Raw genomic sequence first — 21,413 nt, 5'->3', positions numbered from 1 at the left:
ATGTAATTAACTAACTCCTGGAACACAGTGGAAGCATTACATAGGTCAAAGGGCATAACAAGATATACGTAGTGGCCAGTATGGATGTTAAACGCCCTCTTTCATTCAAATCCCTCCCGGATGAGGTTGTCCTCCCTCCGGAGGTCCAAATTTGTGAAGTTTTTGGCTCCATGTATACTTTCAAACAGCTCAGAGATCAACAGTAGGAAATAGTTATTCTTGATAGTTATGTTATTCAGGCCATGGTAGTTAATGCACGGCTGCAAAGAGGTGTCCTTCTTTTTAACACGGATCTTGGACTGGTTATACAGATGTCAAGCAGCCGGAGTGGTATGCAGATCCCCAATGTAGTATCTTCACCTAGGTCTATGACAGTAAATGACATTGCAGACAAAGCTAGGGCAGTTCCAGAAGAAGGGGTCTGGTACACACAGGCAGGACATAGAATGAAATCTTCTCTGTGTGAAGTTCACCCACTTGAAGATCCAAGGGCATGGTGGTGTACTGGATGCATTCAAGAAGGGCAATCCCATTGACAGATGTCACCACCAAGGACTTTTCTAGGTGCTGGTTAGGCATGCGGTATTGGTTCACCAATGCCTGATACAGGAAGTTTCCTGCCATACCAGAGTCCAGGAAGGCCTGAATGGTAATCTTGAGTCTCACAGCAGGATTGCAACATGGGTAGAGTCAATTTTGAAGAGAGCTGATATTCACCCAAGGTTGTCTCTTCTACCCTAGGCTCTAGAGTTTTCCTGCCTTGAGAGGACAGGTATGCATGTAGTGTCCCTTGGATCCCCAAATACATACACAGGTCATTAGTGTGCTGTGCTGACACTCCTCTTCAAACAGCTTACCTAGTCTAACTGCAAGGGTTCCTGTACTGGAGCCAGAGGTGGAGGAGTTAAGGGTGTCTTGAAAGATTGCGCCAGTCTTGGAGCACTCCTCTCACGTGCTAGTTCCTTGGCACACTCCTTTAATAGGAGGTCAGTATGGGTAACAAGAGAAATTATGTAGTCCAGAGTTGAAGGTATATCATGAACCACCAGGTCATATTTAATTCGCCCAGAGAGACCCTGCCAAAAAGCCACTATAAGTGCCTCATCTTTCCAGGCCAGTTCAGAAGCCAGTGTGTGGAACTGTATGGCGTAATGGCCAAATTTAAGTTTGCCGTGGTGCAGATGTAGAAAGGAAGAAGTGGAAGATGTAGTTTGGCCAGGTTCCTCAAAGACCCTGTGGAAGGTGGTCAGAAATTCCTGCACCTTGTGGGTCAGAGGATCACGTCTCTCTCAGAGTGGGGTAGCCCAGGCAAGAGCCTCTCCTGTCAGGAGTGAAACCAGGAAGGCTATCTTAGCCTGGTTGGTGGGGAACTGCTGTGACTAATAAATCCTCAGCATAACTGAGGGTTCACTTCATAGCGAGGAGGAAGTGGCAGACTATATTACACACAGGCACTTGCAAAATTAAGTTCAGCTTACATGCACAGACTCTTCCTAATTAATCCAAATAACTTTCCAAATCTGCCAAGGGGGCAATTTCTTTCCTTATATTTCTGCAATGCCCAACTGCAGGGTGCAGTCCTCAAACAGATGGCTATTCTTCAGACCATGTGCAGTGAAGTCTACAGCCGTAAATGAGAGTTACCTTTCACTGGTTTTCTTGTCCAATTATGGCCCTTTTGTAATGGTCCTCAACCTTCTGAAAAATTTAATGCTGCTTTTTTTCAGAGCTGGGCACTGATCTCCAGTCATATTTTCTGGTATCTCTTAGATTGCAACTCTGCTGCTTTTCTCTGGCATCAGCTACACAAAACTAGCTGCTCACTCTCTGGCTGCTAGCTGTACAATCTCTACACTATAGCTTCGAGTCCAGGGCAAGAAAAAATTACTATTTCTCCCATACACAGCCTGTGAGACACAATATACACAGTAAAGTCACATTAACGCTTTTGCAGTGAACCACATTACAGTATGGCATTAACCCTTTAGGTCACTGCATGTTTAAAATGGTTGGTCAATTTATATAATCATGTAAAATTTGTTAGAAACATGTATATAACTTTACTACAAGTTCTGTGCTGCTGATGGAGAGCCATGTGACACGACCCATCCATTGCCACCTCTCATTCAAACGCACATGAAAGCTAGGATGTGAATGGTTGGAACGTAAGACTTTGGGATGGATTCAGGATAAGTCAAAACAGCACAGAGCTTAAAATAAAGATATATTACTAAATTGCCGATATTCAGGTTTCTAGCACATTTGTCAAGAGATTATACGTAAAGCACCCAACCAATCTAAGGAGGACAAGCAGAAGAATGCTACCCCAAGACACAGTAAAAAAAGCCCCTTTAATAGGGGTTGTCCAGCGCCATTCTATTACACCCAATCTGACATTGGGCACAGAGAGACTTTAGGAGGTTAAACAGTTGAACCGCCAATGATCTGATAAGGATCCTAAGGATAAGCCATCAATTGTAATGAACTGGAAACCTGATTGTATATATTCCCAACACAAAACAAAGAGAGTATAATATCAGAGCATTACAATACTGTCTTATAGAAAAATATAACATGGATGTTATTTCATATACAGTACACATATGGATCTAAGTAAGAGGAATCATTTATACTTACTGTTGCATCCTGTGAGTTTCCATGCGGCACTTCTACTGCCCGTAATTTTAAATCTATAGATAAATGAGCCTGTGTCACAAACTGAATTACTGAAGAACTATCCTGTGGAGAATAACACATTATAGTTAAAGAATCATATCAGTTTACATAATGTTACACAAGCAACATGTGGGCACCATGAGATATTGTCTTCTAGGGAAACAGACATATGGCAAACATTTATTAAATAACTACACTTTTGTTGAGATCTGCTTAAATGGTATGAGGACCTAAGGGCCCATTGGCTGAAGCATCCCATATTATGCATCTCCCTTGTGGAAAACAGGGGGCAATTGGTCCATGACACCAGTTTCTTAAACTACACCAAGAAATGTATTACTTGCACATACAGGCCCAGATTTAGTAATAGATCTGCACCAAAAATCTGTCTAAAATGTGGCATAAATTTGCAAAATTTGGCACACCTGGGGTTTCTACACCTTTTCTGACATGTTTAACAAGGGGGTCTTAAAGGAAAAGGAAGGACTTAGCGGGAAAGGGTTGGGCCTAAGATGCGCCATTTTGCACCCAAAAATCAATCTCAAAGTAAGTCAACCAACAGTTGGTACAGAGTCAGAGAAAAGTGTCTGTCCCTGCACCAGATTTATCATCCAGCCTGAGTACCTCTGATAAATATGGTGCAGGTCTAGACACTCTGTCTAAGTTATGCCATCTACAGGATTAGTAAATCTGGGCCACAACATTTTGTTAAAAGCGACATTTTACACAAAATATTATGCAAATATTCACTTTCACAGAGATTGTCTTGCAAATAAATGATTACTTTTAAACAGGCTCATAATAATGTACAAAAAATGCATTCACACACACATCCACCATTGCTTCCGATGAGATGCAGCCCAGGTTCCCACGCTGCATTCTGGCTTCCGGTCCCCCAGAAATGCATGCTTAGCCAACCACTGTTGTGACCAGTTATTGGTTGGGCACGCATTTACTGCAGCAGGGGACTAGTGAGTTGGGTATGTTTTTTTATTTTTGTACACGATTGTCAGCTTCTTTAAAAGTATGTTTTATTTACAAATTTGTCAAATTAGAAAATAATATTGGCATTGTGTTGAAGAGGCAACAGTGTAATAAAAAGCAAATTGTTATTATTCTGCAAGTTATCTCTGTTCCAAACATGGTCTACCCAAGACTGTCTGTCTGCCAGTCTACTGTTCATATTTATTCTAAGGCAGACAGTATAACTTTGTTACTTTAGGTACAGTGGATATAAAAAGTCTACACATGTTAAAATGTCAGGTTTCTATATGTAAAAAAATGAGACAAAGATAAATCATTTCAGAACGTTTTCCACCTTTAATGTGACCTATAAACTGTACCACTCAATTGAAAAACAAACTGAAATCTTTTAGGTGGAGGGAAGAAAACAAAACAAAAAAAATAATGTGGTTGCATAAGTGTGCACACCCTTATAACTGGGGACATAGCTGTGTTCAGAATTAAGCAATCACATTCAAAATCATGTTAAATAGGAGTCAGCATACACCTGCCATCATTTAAAGTGCCTCCGATTAACCCCAAATAAAGTTCTGCTGCTCTAGTTGGTCCTTCCTGAAATGTTCTTTGCCACATCCCACATCAAAAGCCATGGTCCACAGAGAACTTCCAAAGCATCAGAGGGATCTCATTGTTAATAGGTATCAGTCATGAGAAGGGTACAAACGAATTTCCAAGGCATTACATATACCATGGAACACAGTGAAGACAGTCATCATCAAGTGGAGGAAATATGGCACAACAGTGACATTATCAAGAACTGGACGTCCGACATAAATTGATGAAAAGACGAGAAGAAAACTGGTCTGGGAGGGTACCAAGAGGCCTACAGCAACATTAAAGGAGCTCAAGAATATCTGGCGAGTACTGGCTGTGTGGTACACGTGACAACAATCTCCCGTATTCTTCAGATGTCTGGGCTATGGGGTAGAGTGGCAAGACGAAAGCCTTTTCTTACGAAGAAAAATATCCAAGCCAGGCTACATTTTGCAAAAACACATCTGAAGTCTCCCAAAAGCATGCGGGAAAAGGTGTTATGACACCTTTTCCCGCATGCTTTTGGGAGACTTCAGATGTGTTTTTGCAAAATGTAGCCTGGCTTGGATATTTTTCTTTGTAAGAAAAGGTCTGATGAAACCAAGGTTGAACTTTTTGGCCATAATTCCAAAAGATATATTTGGAGTAAAAACAACACTGCACATCACCAAAAGAACACCATACCCACAGTGAAGCATGGTGGTGGCAGCATCAAGCATTGGGCTGTTTTTCTTCAGCTGGAACTGGGGCCTTAGTTAAGCTAGAGGGAATTATGAAATACCAGTCAATATTGGCACAAAACCTTCAGGCTTCTGCTAGAAAGCCAAACATGAAGAGGAACTTCATCCTTCAGCATGGCAACGACCCAAAGCATACATCCAAATAAACAAAGGAATGGCTTCACCAGAAGAAGATTAAAGTTTTGGAATGGCCCAGCCAGAGCCCAGACCTGAATCCGATTGAAAATCTGCGGGGTTATCTGAAGAGGGCTGTGCACAGGAGATGCCCTCGCAATGTGACAGATTTGTAGTGTTTTTGCAAAGAGTGGGCAAATCTTGCCAAGTCAAAATGTGCCATGCTGATAGACTCATACCCAAAAAGACCGAGTGCTGTAATAAAATCAAAAGGTGCTTCAACAAAGTATTAGTTTAAGGATGTGCATACTTATGCAACCATATTATTTTATTTTTATATTTTTTCTGCCCTTTACCTAAAAGATTTCAGTTTGTTTTACAATTGAGTTGTACAGTTTATAGGTCACATTAAAAGGTGGAAAAAGTTCTGAAATTATTTATCTTTGTCTAATTTTTTTACATCAGAGAAACCTGACATTTTGACAGTAGACTTTTTATATCCACTGTATGTGTACAGCTGTAGATATACAGAACAAAAACTGTCTTTTTCTAATGAATTAGCCAGCTTGTCCCATTAACATGTATGTAAAATATTTTATTTCATATCAGAATATATAACTGCATATGACAGTTTGATATTTACAATTATTTAGTAAAATAGCCAAAAACATATGTCGAAGAATTTCTATATTGGACTTATTTAATGGTTAACTTGTAACTACAATTTCAGGTGAATTTTCAGAACAAGCTATTATGTGTGTGTCTGTGTACAAGAGGAAAAACTGTATATTTGACCATTATGACTGCATATTTAGGGAGCCACTGTTAGCATAATCAACCTTATTAAACCAGGCATACTGCCTGGTAGGGTTGATCATGCTAATTAAAATGGGCTGAACCCTTAAAGCACTGCTTTTTAACACCCATGTGCTGTGCACACTCTGCCCTGCCCTTGATTGACAGCGCTAGACATCAGCATTTTGGGGGCAAAGCTGTGTCCTTGCATGTGCATATCATATACACTACTTACTATAACCTTACCATATTGCAATTTTCAATGCTTAGAAAGCAAATACATATTGCTGGTTTATTCACTGGCCCAATATATGATAAAAAAAAGTAATATGTATTAGCTTTCTAAGAAAAGATAAAGTATGATAAAGCCTTATCACATTGAAAAATAGTGATTTCCTATAATTAGAAAACTAGCACATTATTACTGGTGTCTTCATAATCAAATACCGTGCCTGTGAATAAGCTAGTAGTATGTATTTGCTTTCTTATCATAGAAAATCTCTATTCGCAACATAGTAAGGCTATAGTACATAGTGTTAGAACACAGCTCTAGGAGATAGCTCTGCCCTCACCATTCTGATGTCTAGCCCTGTCAATCAAGGGGAAAAGGGAATGTGCAGAGCACAAGGGTGTTTCAAAAGCAGTGCTTTAGTCCTGCCCCCGGCGCTCCAATGTGCTCATTTGCATATGGATAAAAACACAAATATCTCTGCAGCTGCTATATCTCTGTGTAGCTGTGAATCCAGCACTAGTATAATAGTAAAATAGTATACATACAGTCAGGTCCATAAATATTGGGACATCTACACAATTCTAACATGTTTGGCTCTATACACCACCACAATGGATTTGAAATGAAACAAAGTGCTTTAACTGCAGACTGTCAGCTTTAATATGAGGGTATTTACATTCAAATCAGGTGAACGGTGTAGGAATTACAACAGTTTGAATATGTGCCTCCCACTTGTTAAGTGACCAAAAGTAATGGGACAGAAAAATAATCATAAATCAAACTTTCACTTTGTAATACTTGGTTGCAAATCCTTTTCAGTCAATTACAGCCTGAAGTCTGAAATGCATAATCATCACCAGACGCTGGGTTTCATCCCTGGTCATGCTCTGCCAGGCCTCTACTGCAACTGTCTTCAGTTCCTGCTTGTTCTTGGGGCATTTTCCCTTCAGTTTTGTCTTCAGCAAGTGAAATGCATGCTCAATCGGATTCAGTTCAGGTGATTGACTTGGTCATTGCATAATATTCTACTTCTTTTTCTTAAAACTCTTTGGTTGCTTTTGCAGTATGCTTTAGGTCATTGTCCATCTGCACAGTGAAGCGCCGTCCAATGAGTTCTGAAGCATTTGGCTGAATATGAGCAGATAATATTGCCCGAAACACTTCACAATTCATCCTTCTGTTTTTGTCAGCAGTCACATTATCAATAAATACAAGAGAACCAGTTCCATTGGTAGCCACACATGCCCACGCCATGACACTGCCACCACCATGCTTCACTGATGAGGTGGTATGCTCAGGATCATGAGCAGTTAATTTCCTTCTCCATACTCTTCTCTTCCCATTACTCTGGTACAAGTTGATCTTGGTCTCATCTGTCCATAGGATGTTGTTCCAGAACTGTGAAGGCTTTTTATAGATGTTGTTTGGCAAACTCTAATCTGGCCTTCCTGTTTTTGAGGCACACCAATGGTTTACATCTTGTTGTGAACCCTGTGTATTCACTCTGGTGAAGTCTTCTCTTGATTGTTGACTTTGACACACATACACCTACCTCCTGGAAAGTGTTCTTGATCTGGCCAACTGTTGTGAAGGGTGTTTTCTTTACCAGGGAAAGAATTCTTTGGTCATCTACCACAGTTGTTTTCCGTGGTCTACCGGATCTTCTGGTGTTGCTAAGCTCACCGATGCGTTCCTTTTTTTAAAGAATGTTCCAAACAGTTGTTTTGGCCACTCCTAATGTTTTTGCTATCTCTCTGATGGGTTTGTTTTGTTTTTTCAGCCTAATGATGGCTTGCTTCACTGATAGTGACAGCTCTTTGGATCTCATCTTGAGAGTTGACAGCAACAGATTCCAAATGCAAATAGCATACTTGAAATTAACTCTGGACCTTTTATCTGCTCATTGTAATTGGGATAATGAGGGAATAACACACACCTGGCCATGGAACAGCTGAGAAGCCAATTGCCCCAGTACTTTTGGTCCCTTAACAAGTGGGAGGTCCATATGCAAACTGTTGCAATTCCTACACCGTTCACCTGATTTGGCTGTAAACACCCTCAAATTAAAGCTGACAGTCTGCAGTTAAAGCACATCTTGTTTGTTTCATTTCAAATCCATTGTGGTGGTGTATAGAGCTAAAATTTTTAGAATTGTGTTGATGTTCCAATAGTTATGGACCTGACTGTAGCTGCAGGAGCCTCTGTGTATTTGTCTCTCTCCATCTGCCTCTTCGAAGATGGATGTTACAAGTTAAATGTAGGTTTCATGATCAGTGTGCGATATGGGAGAGGAGGAAAGGAGTCTGATAAGTGGATAAAGACAATTATTTCTGTAATAAGATATATTTCTAAATTTCTGATTGTAGTATTGATTTATGTGACAAAAACTGAAACTCTACTATTCTGAGTAGTTTAGCACCAAGTGCTAATAATTGCAGATATACTGCAATAGTCCAACATTATAACTCAGCTATGAGTCTTTGTAGTTGAGGTCTTTATTAATTCTAGAAAAATGTAAAACTGGAAATACTATGCTAATACTGATAATTAGACCCCTGCAATGATGCTGCAAAAAATATTGAAAATATTTTGACAGTGATGACAGCCATAGTGAGTCAAAATTAAGGGTGTGATGACTCATGGTGAATTCCATATAACAATAAATCAAGGCAACTGGACGTACTGTAGATTTCTTGAAAACGTTTCACTCGTTCTTCCAACGAGCTTTCTCAATTCTGAGTGATTGTACAAAAATTCTGGGAATAAATATGTAACTCAATCCACATCTGGTAATTATACCCAGCATTGGGTCAAAGGTCAATAGATGTCTAATCCCCCCACCTCTATTCAAGCTTGGCTTCTCCATTTTTACGTAGATGGCCTCCTTCACGCCTCGTTTGTAAATGGAGAAGCCAAGCTTGAATAGAAGTGGGGGGGTTAGACATCTATTGTCTGCCACATATAATGCTGTCTTGACACCTTTTTCTGGGAAGTCTTTATCACCTACTGACTCCAATTAGGATAATGGTATCAACACCTTTGACCCAATGCTGGGTATAATTACCAGATGTGGATTCAGTTACATATTTATTCCCAGAATTTTTGTGCAATCACTCAGAATTGAGAAAGCTCGTTGGAAGAACGAGTGAAACGTTTTCAAGAAATCTACAGTACGTCCGTTGCCTTGATTTATTCTTTACAGATATATACCATGAACTGGAATGACATGAGAACCTTCACAGACAATTCCATATAACATGTCAGCTAAAGGACCAAGTCATCAGACTAGTACAGGTAAAAAATATAATAAGCAATGTAAATGATCCTTGGAAAAGTGAAGGTGACTGAAGCAAAAATGCTGGAAATCCATATGTGTTTAAACATTTTTCCTATCTCTATATGCAGTACATCTACAAACACTGCATAAACGCTACAAAGACATGCACACATTGCATAACTGTAGGCTTCTTACCTTTTTCAATATCTCTGTATTAAGCAGTGTAAGAACCTCAATATTTTGGGTTTCTTCTTTAGCTAATGATGTGAAATTACATTCCACCTCTAAACATGGCCAGTTTGACTTGTTGCAGTCCTAAAAGATATTAAGTGTGCTTTCAACCAGGATGAAGATATAATATACATTGCAAGCAAGTAAAAACAGTATAAAGGAAATAAATACAGGCGACATATAGTAATCCAACATGGCCGGTATTTATTTAGGTTTATTTTTAGATAAGCAGCTTATTTATAATGACTTTTATCTTTTTCCACTAATCTGTCATTCTCTCATATGCTAATAGTGGGTAATGTCATGTTCTATCATCATGTCATATTTTTAGTATGCAGTATATTTTTTCACAGTGTTTTTATAAAACTGTAGTGTGCTATGTTCCCTCCTTTTCTGTTGAAATGATTCTAAAAATAAAATGCATATTTCATTTTTACCTCTGCTTATGTTTCCTTTATCTTAAAGTGATAAAAATCCAGAACAGATCTATATATGCACGTACATAACATAAAAAATTGGAAAAAAACTTCTGTGGGAAACACTTCACTTGATTAGAAATAACCAAGTGTATTTCAGCTATACATTTAGCAGTGTATTTCAGCAGTGAAGTTAGCAGCAGGTATCCACATAATTTGACATGCTGCAGATTTAAACATACAGGTACATCATAGCATCGAAAAGTTCATTTATTTCAGTTATTCCATTCAAAAAGTGAAACTGATATACCATATAGATGCATTACATCCAGAGTGATCTATTTCAAGCATTTATTTCTTTTAATGTTGATGATTATGGCTTATAGCTAAATGAGTCAATATTATAGACTCATGGTGTCACACTCCATTTGGCTAATTAACACTAAACACCAGCAAAGTTCATGGGGAAGACTGCTGACTTGACAGTTGTTCATTGACACCCTCAAGCCACAAAAGGCCACTACTAAAGAAGCTGGCTGTTCATAGAGTGATGTAACCAAGGGAAAAGTGTGGTAAAAAAAAGGAGCACAAGCAACAGGGATAACCACAGCCTTGATTGGATTTTCAAGAAAAGGTCATTCAAGAATTTGGGGGAGATTCACAAGGAGTGGACTGCGGCTGGACTCAGTCCTTCAAGAGCCACTGCACACAGACATATCCCGGACATGGGCTACAACTATCACATTCCTTGTGTCAAGCCACTCATGACCTAGAGACAACATCAGAGGTGTCTTAACTGGGCTAAGGAAAAAAGGGACTGGACTGATGATCAGTAGGCCAAAGTCCTGTTTTCAGATGAAAATAAATGTAGCATTTCAATTGAAAATCAAGTTCCCAGATTCTGGAGAAAGAGTAGTGAGGCACACAATCCAAGTTGCTTTAGTACCAGTACAAGGTTTCCACAGTCATTGATGGTTTAGGGATCTACGTCATATGCTAGTTTAGGTCCATTGTGTTATATCAAGTTCAAAACTCTACAGTCTATGAGGAGATTTTGTAGCGCTTCACGCTTCCCTCTGCTGACAAGCTTTATGCAGATGCTAATTTCATTTTCCAGCAGGACTTAGTACCTGCCCACACTACCAAAAGTACAAATCCCTGGTTTGACAACCACGGTATCACTGTGCTTGATGGTTCAGCATACTCGCCTGATCTAAACTCCATAAAGAATCTATGGAGTATTGTCAAACGGAAGATGAGAGACACCTGACCCAACAATGCAGCTGAGCTGAAGGCTGCTATCAAAGCAACCTGGGCTTCCATGACACATCTGCAGTGCCATACTGTAGGCTGTTCGCTTCCATGCCACACCACATTGATGCAGTAGCCCTGACCAAGTACTGAGAGCATATACTCTATATACATTTCAGTAGGCAAACATTTATGTATTAAAATATATTTTTTAATTGGTCTTATATAATACTAAAATTTTCTGAGATACAGACTTTTCGGTTTTTATTAGCTGGAAGTCATAATCATCAACATTAAAAGAAATAGATCACTCTGTGTGTAATGAATCTATAGAATATATGAGTTTCACTTCAAATTCAATTACTGAAATAAATGATCTTTTCAATGATATTCTAATTTTTTGAGATGCATATCTGCACCAAAATCTATATACACTCACAATTAAGTAAAAATGTGTGGCATTTCTGCAACATGCAGGCCATGAGCTTTTGCAGGATGTCTATATAGACTCATGTAAAAAATTTAAGCTGTAAGTGAATGGGGTTATTTAAACTTTATTCACCAAGATTATGGTGTACTTTGTTGCTGAATTCTGGTGTGGATTCTGCAATCAAATATGCAGTTTACTTCAGTGTCCTCAGTATATATTAATGCCCACCACACTGGCCCCAGAACATATAATGCCCCAATTGTGCCCCAGTCTAAATAATACCCCCATCCAGCGCCCACAGTCTAAACAATGCCTCCATACAGGGCCCACAGTCTAAACAATGCCCCCATACAGTGCCCACTGTAGGTAAAATGCTGTCCTCAGTATATATGTGCTGCAACCCATCCAACGCCGCCACCCCTGTTAGCGCTAACAAATAAATAAATAAAACTCACTTTAACCACTCCAGGACCGCCGTACGCAGGATTGCGTCCTGCCGGCGGCCCTGCTCTTCTGGGTGGACGCATATACGCGTCCTCCCGCGAGAGCCGAGATTTCCTGTGAACGCGCGCAGACAGGCGCGCGCGCGCTCACAGGAACGGAAGGTAAGCGAGTGGATCTCCAGCATGCCAGCGGCGATCGTTCGCTGGCAGGCTGGAGATCTGATTTTTTTAACCCCTAACAGGTATATTAGACGCTGTTTTGATAACAGCGTCTAATATACCTGCTACCTGGTCCTCTGGTGGTCCCTTTTGTTAGGATCGACCACCAGAGGACACAGGTAGGTCAGTAAAGTCACACCAAACACTACACTACACTACCCCCCCCGTCAGTTATTAACCCTTTATGAACCCCTGATCACCCCATATAAACTCCCTGATCACCCCCCCTGTCATTGATCACCCCCCTGTCATTGATCACCCCCCCTGTCAGGCTCCGTTCAGACGTCCGCATGTGTTTTGCGGATCCGATCCATGTATCCATGGATCCGTAAAAATCATACGGACGTCTGAATGGAGCCTTACAGGGGGGGTGATCAATGACAGGGGGGTGATCAGGGAGTCTATATGGGTGATCACCCCCCTGTCATTGATCACCCCCCCCCCCCCCCCCCCTGTAAGGCTCCATTCAGACATTTTTTTGGCCCAAATTAGCGGAAATTTTTTGTTTGTTTTTTCTTACAAAGTCTCATATTCCACTAACTTGTGTCAAAAAATAAAATCTCACATGAACTCGCCATACCCCTCACGGAATCCAAATGCGTAAACATTTTTTGACATTTATATTCCAGACTTCTTCTCACGCTTTAGGGCCCCTAAAAAGCCAGGGCAGTATAAATACCCCACATGTGACCCCATTTCGGAAAGAAGACACCCCAAGGTATTCCGTGAGGGGCATATTGAGTCCATGAAAGATTGAAATCTTTGTCCTAAGTTAGCAGAAAGTGAGACTTTGTGAGAAAAAAACAAAAAAAATCAATTTCCGCTAACTTATGCAAAAAAAAAATAATTTCTATGAACTCGCCAGGCCCCTCATTGGATACCTTGGGGTGTCTTCTTTCCAAAGTGGGGTCACATGTGGGGTATTTATACTGCCCTGGCTTTTTAGGGGCCCGAAAGTGTGAGAAGAAGTCTGGGATCCAAATGTCTAAAAATGCCCTCCTAAAAGGAATTTGGGCCCCTTTGCGCATCTAGGCTGCAAAAAAGTGTCACACATCTGGTATCGCCGTACTCAGGAGAAGTTGGGCAATGTGTTTTGGGGTGTCATTTTACATATACCCATGCTGGGTGAGAAAAATATCTTGGTCAAATGCCAACTTTGTATAAAAAAATTGGAAAAGTTGTCTTTTGCCAAGATATTTCTCTCACCCAGCATGGGTATATGTAAAATGACACCCCAAAACACATTCCCGAACTTCTCCTGAGTACGGCGATACCAGATGTGTGACACTTTTTTGCAGGCAAGGTGGGCAAAGGGGCACATATTCCAAAGTGCACCTTTCGGATTTTGCAGGCCATTTGTTACACATTTTGATTGCAAAGTTCTTCTCACACATTTGGGCCCCTAAATTGCCAGGGCAGTATAACTACGCCACAAGTGACCCCATTTTGGAAAGAAGACACCCCAAGGTATTCCGTGAGGGGCATGGCGAGTTCCTAGAATTTTTTATTTTTTGTCGCAAGTTAGTGGAATATGAGACTTTGTAAGAAAAAAATAAAAATAAAAAATCATCATCATTTTCCGCTAACTTGTGACAAAAAATAAAAAGTTCTATTAACTCACTATGCCCATCAGCGAATACCTTAGGGGGTCTACTTTCCGAAATGGGGTCATTTGTGGGGTTTTTCTACTGTCTGGGCATTGTAGAACCTCAGGAAACATGACAGGTGCTCAGAAAGTCAGAGCTGCTTCAAAAAGCGGAAATTCACATTTTTGTACCATAGTTTGTAAACGCTATAACTTTTACCCAAACCATTTTTTTTTGCCCAAACATTTTTTTTTTATCAAAGACATGTAGAACTATAAATTTAGCGAAAAATTTATATATGGATGTCGTTTTTTTTGCAAAATTTTACAGCTGAAAGTGAAAAATTTCATTTTTTTGCAAAAAATCGTTACATTTCGATTAATAACAAAAAAAGTAAAAATGTCAGCAGCAATAAAATACCACCAAATGAAAGCTCTATTAGTGAGAAGAAAAGGAGGTAAAATTCATTTGGGTGGTAAGTTGCATGACCGAGCGATAAACGGTGAAAGTAGTGTAGTGCCGAAGTGTAAAAAGTGCTCTGGTCATGAAGGGGGTTTCAGCTAGCGGGGCTGAAGTGGTTAACACAGTCACACCGAAAACACTTGTTCTGCACTGGAGGCAGCTGGACCTGAAGTTCCCAGTGCTGTGACATCACATGATCATGGGAGCGTCAGGTCCTGCTGCATCTACTGTGGAGAAAATATTACAGCAAGTATCTACAGTGAGGTGAGAATATTTTTTTTACATAGTGTACCCATTTTTAATGGCCCTTACACAGGTGCACTCTGTCTGGCTGTCAAAATGGCCAAAAATAGGATGTGCCATTAAAAAGACAGCTGTGTAAATATTCCCACAGACCGCAAACAACATCCTTTCTCACTTTTTCCTTAGTCCGAGGCTACACAGGTAATTTTAAACAACACAATCACACTGCTAATAATGCTAGTGTTTATAATATACCATATGTTTCACAGTATAAGACGCACATGATGATAAGACGCACCTAGGTTTTAGAGGAGAAAAATAAGAAAGAAATGTTTTTTAACCAAATTGTGTGCTTTTGGTGGGTTTTGAACCAATGGGGAATCTGTCAATGACACGCTGTTATGGGGGATCTGTAGATGACGTACTTTTATGTGGGATCTGTTGATTATGCACCATTATGGGGGGGATCTATGGATGACACACTGTTATGGGGGATCTGTGGATGACACAATGTTATGGGGGATCTGTGGATGACACTCTGTTATGGGGGGATCTTTGGATGATGCACTGTTATGGGAGACTCTGAGGATGACACACTTTTATGAGGGTATCTGTGGAAAACACACTGTTATGGGGAATCTGTGGGTGACACACCTATGGTACCTTATGGAGGTATTAGTGTCACTGGTGTCCCTTTATGTCCTGTGTGTCACATGTCACTTGTTTCATCTCACATCCTTATCTGTCACAGTCCATCACGCGGCCATTACATGTAAAGTCTGATCAATTCAGACCCTAGCAGTGGTGCTGCTTTGCTAAACTAATCACTAACCTGTAGCAGTATTCAAAGAAGCGGGCAGGCCGGCAGTTTCACGTCAACAGTCAGTAGCACTCCACCCACTTCATTAAAGGAAAAATGAAAGGTGAAATCTGATTGGTTGCTATGGGCAACTAAGCCAGTTTTCCTTCACACCAGTTTTGATAAATCTCCCGAATGTTCTTTCAGCCAAAATCCCCTTTATTGTTTTATCTTTATTGGAAGAGAAAATTGTGGAGAACTAAGAAAGAAACTAGAGCTACTGACTTTCCCAGGACAATTGTATCAATATTTTTCAGATACAAATTCCTATACTATGTACAGTAAGAACTTTCATTATTTGCGGACCGCACGATATTTGAGGACCGCAATTTGCGGACCGCACATGTCCGCAACCATAATACAAAATGCCTATTCTTGTCCGCATTCTTGTCGTGTGAATGGGCCCTAATTCAAATGTTGTCTGACATACATGTTTCTAATAATGCAGAGAATAGTATTACTATCCAAGCTACATTCAGATGACCATATGTGTTTTGCAGTCCACAAATTGCAGACCCGCAAAACACGGATACCGGCCGTGTGACAGAAATGCCTATTCTTGTCCCTACGTTTATACTTTCGACAGGACTTTGTTTCCATCCTGCATAACCGAAACCAGGCGGGTCCGTTATGCTTGCCCATATACTTCTATTAGGATCGAGCACAACGGAATGCCTCTTAAAGGCTTCCGTTTTGCTTTCTGTCTGGCTATTCCGCTATATTCCATTATAAACGGAACCCTATAACGGAATGGCACAATGCTAACCCACTCTTACCAGCTACAGGAGCCAGTTATCAGTAACAACCAGGCTCCCCTACAGAAATAGGGATGGTTTTATACTGTCCCAGCCCTCTCCAGTACTGTATCCAGTGTTCAATTAGGAAATACCACTCCCTGCTCCAGTTCTAGCAATCATGTGATAGCTAGTGGCTGAGTATCTGTAATAACTGCTGTATCTTAGCAGACCCAGATCAGCTCCTTGGTCAACCTTTCTGGGGCTGTATTCACCTAATGTTGCTAATATGTCATCCACAGTTACAAGAGAAATCAGCAATATATAATAAAATTACTTATACTGTATAAATGTATGGACAAAAGTTATGGGTCTGATAGATGCCTGAATGTATCAAACCTCATGCAACATAAATTTGGTTCAAATTACTGCAACTCAGTCTACTGCAAAAGGGACTCCCTCATGATGAAACTCCCCCAGTACTGTATATCTGTACCCCAGCGAGGTGTATAATAAACTATACAAATTAGGAATCATTAACCTATGTAGATATTTTCAGAATGGAAAAAGTGTTCATCTGAGGGGTTAGGTCATGTGATATGTTTATAGAGCCGGTCGATATGGACGCGGCCATACCCAATATGTATACTCCCCCCCCCCCCTTATTTTTAATCTTTTTTTTTTACTTTATTTGGGGGAAATGACGTTTTTGTTTATTTTTACTTGAAACTTTTAATTTTTTGGGGGGAAAACTTTATTTGTTCAACTTTTTTTTCACTTTATTTTTTGTCCCACTTTGGGACTTGAACTTTTGTGGGTCTAATCCCTTTACGATGCATTCCAATACTTCTGTATTGGAATGCATTGGCTGTATGAGTAATACAGTGTGTATTACTCATACAGCTTCCTGCCTGTGAGATCCAGGAGGCTGGATCTCACAGGCTCGTCACCGGAAGGCAGCGTGATGCCTTCCTTAGGCATCGCGCTGCCTTCCATGCCATCGGGTCCCCCCTACAGCCGCATGGGGACCCGATGGCACCGCCCGCCGCAACTGCAAGTAAAAGCCGCAACCCCCCGTGCATTTAGCCAATGAGCAGGCACCTTGTTTCATTACACAGTAGATGGAGACTTATGTATAGTTTTAGGAAGTAGCGGATGCCCAAAATAGCTAATAAGTGGGAATGTTGGGTGTCACACCCCCAACAATCTGGTATTGATGACCTATCCTGAGTCCCAAATAACCCTTTAAAGTAAACATTTTTAATTAAGAACATAGGTCCTGAATTATCGTGCCTTCACCCTAGAAATCTGGCTTTAAAAAGACGCAAAATAGGGCTTTTGTGATTTTTTTGCACTCGTTTGTGCAAAATTATGCAACTTTTTGCATATTTTTACCACTTACCCCAGTTTTAAAATGTGTGCGTAAAAGTGGGTGTGGTTATCTATGGTAATCAGTTTCACACCAGATTTTTTTTTAAGTCGCACTCTCACTCCAGTAGGAGTCTGGAGTAAGAAAACTGGAGAAGCTTTTATAGACAAAAGTGTTAGGTTTAAGGACAAGACACATTTATCAAACAACATGTGGCATTTGATAAATGGGGCACAAAGTACTCCAACACAGACTCAAGCAAAACTGACTTCAAATATTCCTCTCATGATAAATTCTTCCCTTAATCTAGAACCATGTGATCATTTTCTACCTGAAATATTTAGTAGCATTTAGGGATGAGAAAATTGATTCTAACAAATCAATTAATCTCATTAACCTTAGTTCTTCACCTCTAAGGAGCTGTCCTCACAGGTGAAGGAGCATCCACCTGCCTGTTGATTGACAGGACCAGACATCTAGCCTGTCCCTGGCAATTTGGGCCATTGTTTTGAGTAGTGACAGAGGCAACGAAGATTAAATTCGGCTTCAGGATCCTGGACTGTGCTTGCACTGCTACCTGGAAGTGTACAGTGAGCCATTACTGTCTAATTTGAGCTTCAGTGCCAGGTGAAGAACTTAGGGTAATGAGTTTTATCTATTCCTTAGAATCAATCTGCTCATTACTACTAGCATTGTCAACCATTATCACCATTAGTTGTTTATCAGCTACGTACATTCAGATAAAGTACTAGACATGTTATATATTTTACAGACACAAACATGTATGAAAAGAATATTGAAGTACCAAATATATACAATTTACTATTTGCAAGTTTTTATCTCTACTGCCTTTGTGACTTACACAGTGAATTAAAATGATGAAAATAAGTAACTATCTAAAAAATGGCTAGCTTTATTACGTGTACAAGGCAAGACAGTGTTAACATCTGGGGAAAACACGTAGCTCATGCCCTCTGCTATAGGGCACGCATACAATTGTAAAGCTGTGGTTTCCAATTGCAATGATAACATCTCACACTATGTCCTTCTAACAGTATGCCTCTACTACCTAATATAAGAAATATTTTGACATGAGGATAACTGATGTTGTAAAAATATACACATTTTACTTCTTAAAATCTCAGAAAAAAGTAGGAACAGGAAGAAAAACATTTAAGGACTACAGCTGAGAATAGCTAGCAGGCCTGACATATTGTATTATTTCAGACTACTCATGAGAGTGAAGAACAAATTCTCCACTGTGTCTATCTATTGCAGTCTAAATGTGACTTGTTAATAATGGCAAATAACCATATTAAACAGCCTGGAAGGTAAAAATACGAGTTTTTGGGCTAACGTGCACACAATTTGTCTTATGAATTTACAGAAATGTTGACTTTTTCTAATGATCATTATTCCCATTTAAAAAGAATCTCTAGAAAAATGTGAGTTTCCTAGTACTCTGTTATTCTACTGCTCTAACCTCAGAGGTTTATAAGATCCACACAGCTCATAATAATTATTCCTTAAACAGTACATAAAGTATATCTCCAGGAAAAAAAATGACCCAACTCCCTATGAATAGTACCTGTATGCAGTCTTTCACAACAGCAGCCCATTGTGTTCTATAAATATACCATATTCCAAGGACAGGAAGTAGCTGACAATTACTTCCTGTCACCCATATGAGCTATCATAAAGGTAGCTGACAGTTACTTCCTGTCAGCCATATAGGCTATCATAAAGGTAGCTGACAGTTACTTCCTGTCAGCCAAATAGGCTATCATAAAGGTAGATGACTGTTACTTCCTGTCAGCCATATGAACTCTCATGAAGACAGCTGACAGTTACCTCCTGTCAGCCATTTAGGCTATCATAAAGGTAGCTGACTGTTACTTCCTGTCAGCCATGTAGGCTATCATGAAGGTAGCTGTCTGTTACTTCCTGTCAGCCATATGAACTCTCATGAAGACAGCTGACTGTTATTTCCTGTCAGCCATATAGGCTATCATATGGATAGCTAACTGTTAGTTCCTGTCAGCCATATAGTCTATCATAAAGATAGCTGACAGTTATTTCCTGTCAGCCATATAGGTTATCATAAAGGTAGCTGACTGTTACTTCCTGTCAGCCATATAGGCTATTATAAAGATAGCTGACTGTTACTTCCTGTCAGCCATATAGGCTATCATAAAGGTAGCTGACAGTTACTTCCTGTCAGCCATATAGGCTATCATAAAAGGTAGCTGACTATTACTTCCTGTCAGCCACATAGGCTATCATAAAGGTAGCTGACAGTTACTTCCTGTCAGCCATATAGGCTATCATAAAGGTAGCTGACAGTTACTTCCTGTCAGCCATATAGGCTATCATAAAGGTAGCTGACTGTTACTGTCTGTCAGCCATATAGGCTATCATAAAGGTAGATGACTATTACTTCCTGTCAGCCATATGAACTCTCATGAAGATAGCTGACAGTTACTTCCTGTCAATCATATCAACGATCATAAGGCTTATTTTTCTACCTCCTGGAGGATCTTCCCCTCTTCTAGATTTCCCTTAAAATCATTTACCGCAAGAAAACCCATCACCTCTCTGAGTGTAGACACATGCCACAAGCTACACTGTTTCAGGTTTTATTTAGCAAATTGAAACACCAGGAATGCTGAAATAGCTTAGTCAAAACAGTGTGATAACCAGCTTCCCTATGGGGGCTTAGTAAAAATCAGCCTGGGAACCAACTGCAAGAAAAAAGGGTAAGGCTACTTTCACACTCGCGTTCTGGGTGGATGGATCTACAAAAACTGATCTGTTACAATAATACAACCACATGCATGCGTCATAAATGGATCCGTTTGTATTATCTGTAACATAGCCAAGACGGATCCGTCATGAACTCTATTGAAAGTCCATGGGGGACGGATCCGTTTTCTATTGTGACTGATTGTCAGAGAAAACAGATCCGTCCCCACTGACTTACATTGTGTGTCAGGGCGGATCCATTTGGCTCAGTTTTGGCAAACGGACAGCAAAACGCTGCAGGCAGACTGATCGGAGGCAAACTGATGCATTCTGAGCGGATCCTTTTCCATTCAGAATGCATTAGGGCTAAACTGATCCGTTTTGGACCGCTTGTGAGAGCCCATGATGGATCTCACAAACGGAAAGACAAACCGCCAGTGTGAAAGTAGCCCTACACACAAGATTTTCTAACAAGCAAATACATTCATTTTATTGTACACCCTGTGGAGTTTTGGTACTTCATGGACTGTCCCTCTAAAGGTTGCTTTACCACTTAGATAATGTGTGTCATTCGGATAATTTCCACTGATACTTGCAACTGTGTTAAAATGTAAATATTTGAACATGACTACTAAAATTTACATGGTCGAAGAGTAGATCTTCAGGTATGTGTGCAACTTAAACCATCCATGTAGACCAGGGATACCCAACCTGCAGGCCCTCCATTGGTTGTAAAACTACAACTCCCACCATGCCCTGCTGTAGGCTCTCCGGGCATACTGGAAGTTGTAGTTTTACCACAGCTGGAGGGTCGCAGGTTAGGCATCCCTGATCTAGACTTTGGTGCCCAGCTTCTGTACCATGCGCCAATGACTATACCTTCTTTACAGCATTCACTACATGTTGATACACACATCACTGGAATTACTGAAGTGTGTAAAGGCATCCTTATAGCTTGTGGGAGATACGGAGCAGCTGAGTGCATGGCTGCTTTTATATCTTCAACAGTCAATAAAGCTGCAGGTATTGTGATACTT

General features: G+C 40.2%; 1 protein-coding gene across 2 annotated transcripts in view; it reads right to left on the bottom strand.

Annotated features, from left to right (window-relative positions):
- Positions 1-21,413, bottom strand: part of ITGA9 (integrin subunit alpha 9) — a 459,851-nt gene that overhangs the window by 47,290 nt on the left and 391,148 nt on the right. For both annotated transcript variants that reach the window (XM_044293305.1, XM_044293304.1), the window contains 2 exons: positions 9,587-9,706; positions 2,638-2,739 (listed from right to left, as the gene is read on the bottom strand). In XM_044293305.1, the coding sequence (XP_044149240.1) occupies positions 2,638-2,739; positions 9,587-9,706 (222 nt within the window). The remainder of the gene's footprint in view (positions 1-2,637; positions 2,740-9,586; positions 9,707-21,413) is intronic.

The sequence above is a fragment of the Bufo gargarizans genome, chromosome 5, assembly GCF_014858855.1.
Source record: "Bufo gargarizans isolate SCDJY-AF-19 chromosome 5, ASM1485885v1, whole genome shotgun sequence".
NCBI classification, from domain to species: domain Eukaryota; kingdom Metazoa; phylum Chordata; class Amphibia; order Anura; family Bufonidae; genus Bufo; species Bufo gargarizans.
The sequence above is the reverse complement of the archived record's forward strand: the minus strand, read 5'-3'. Positions and strand labels throughout refer to the sequence as shown.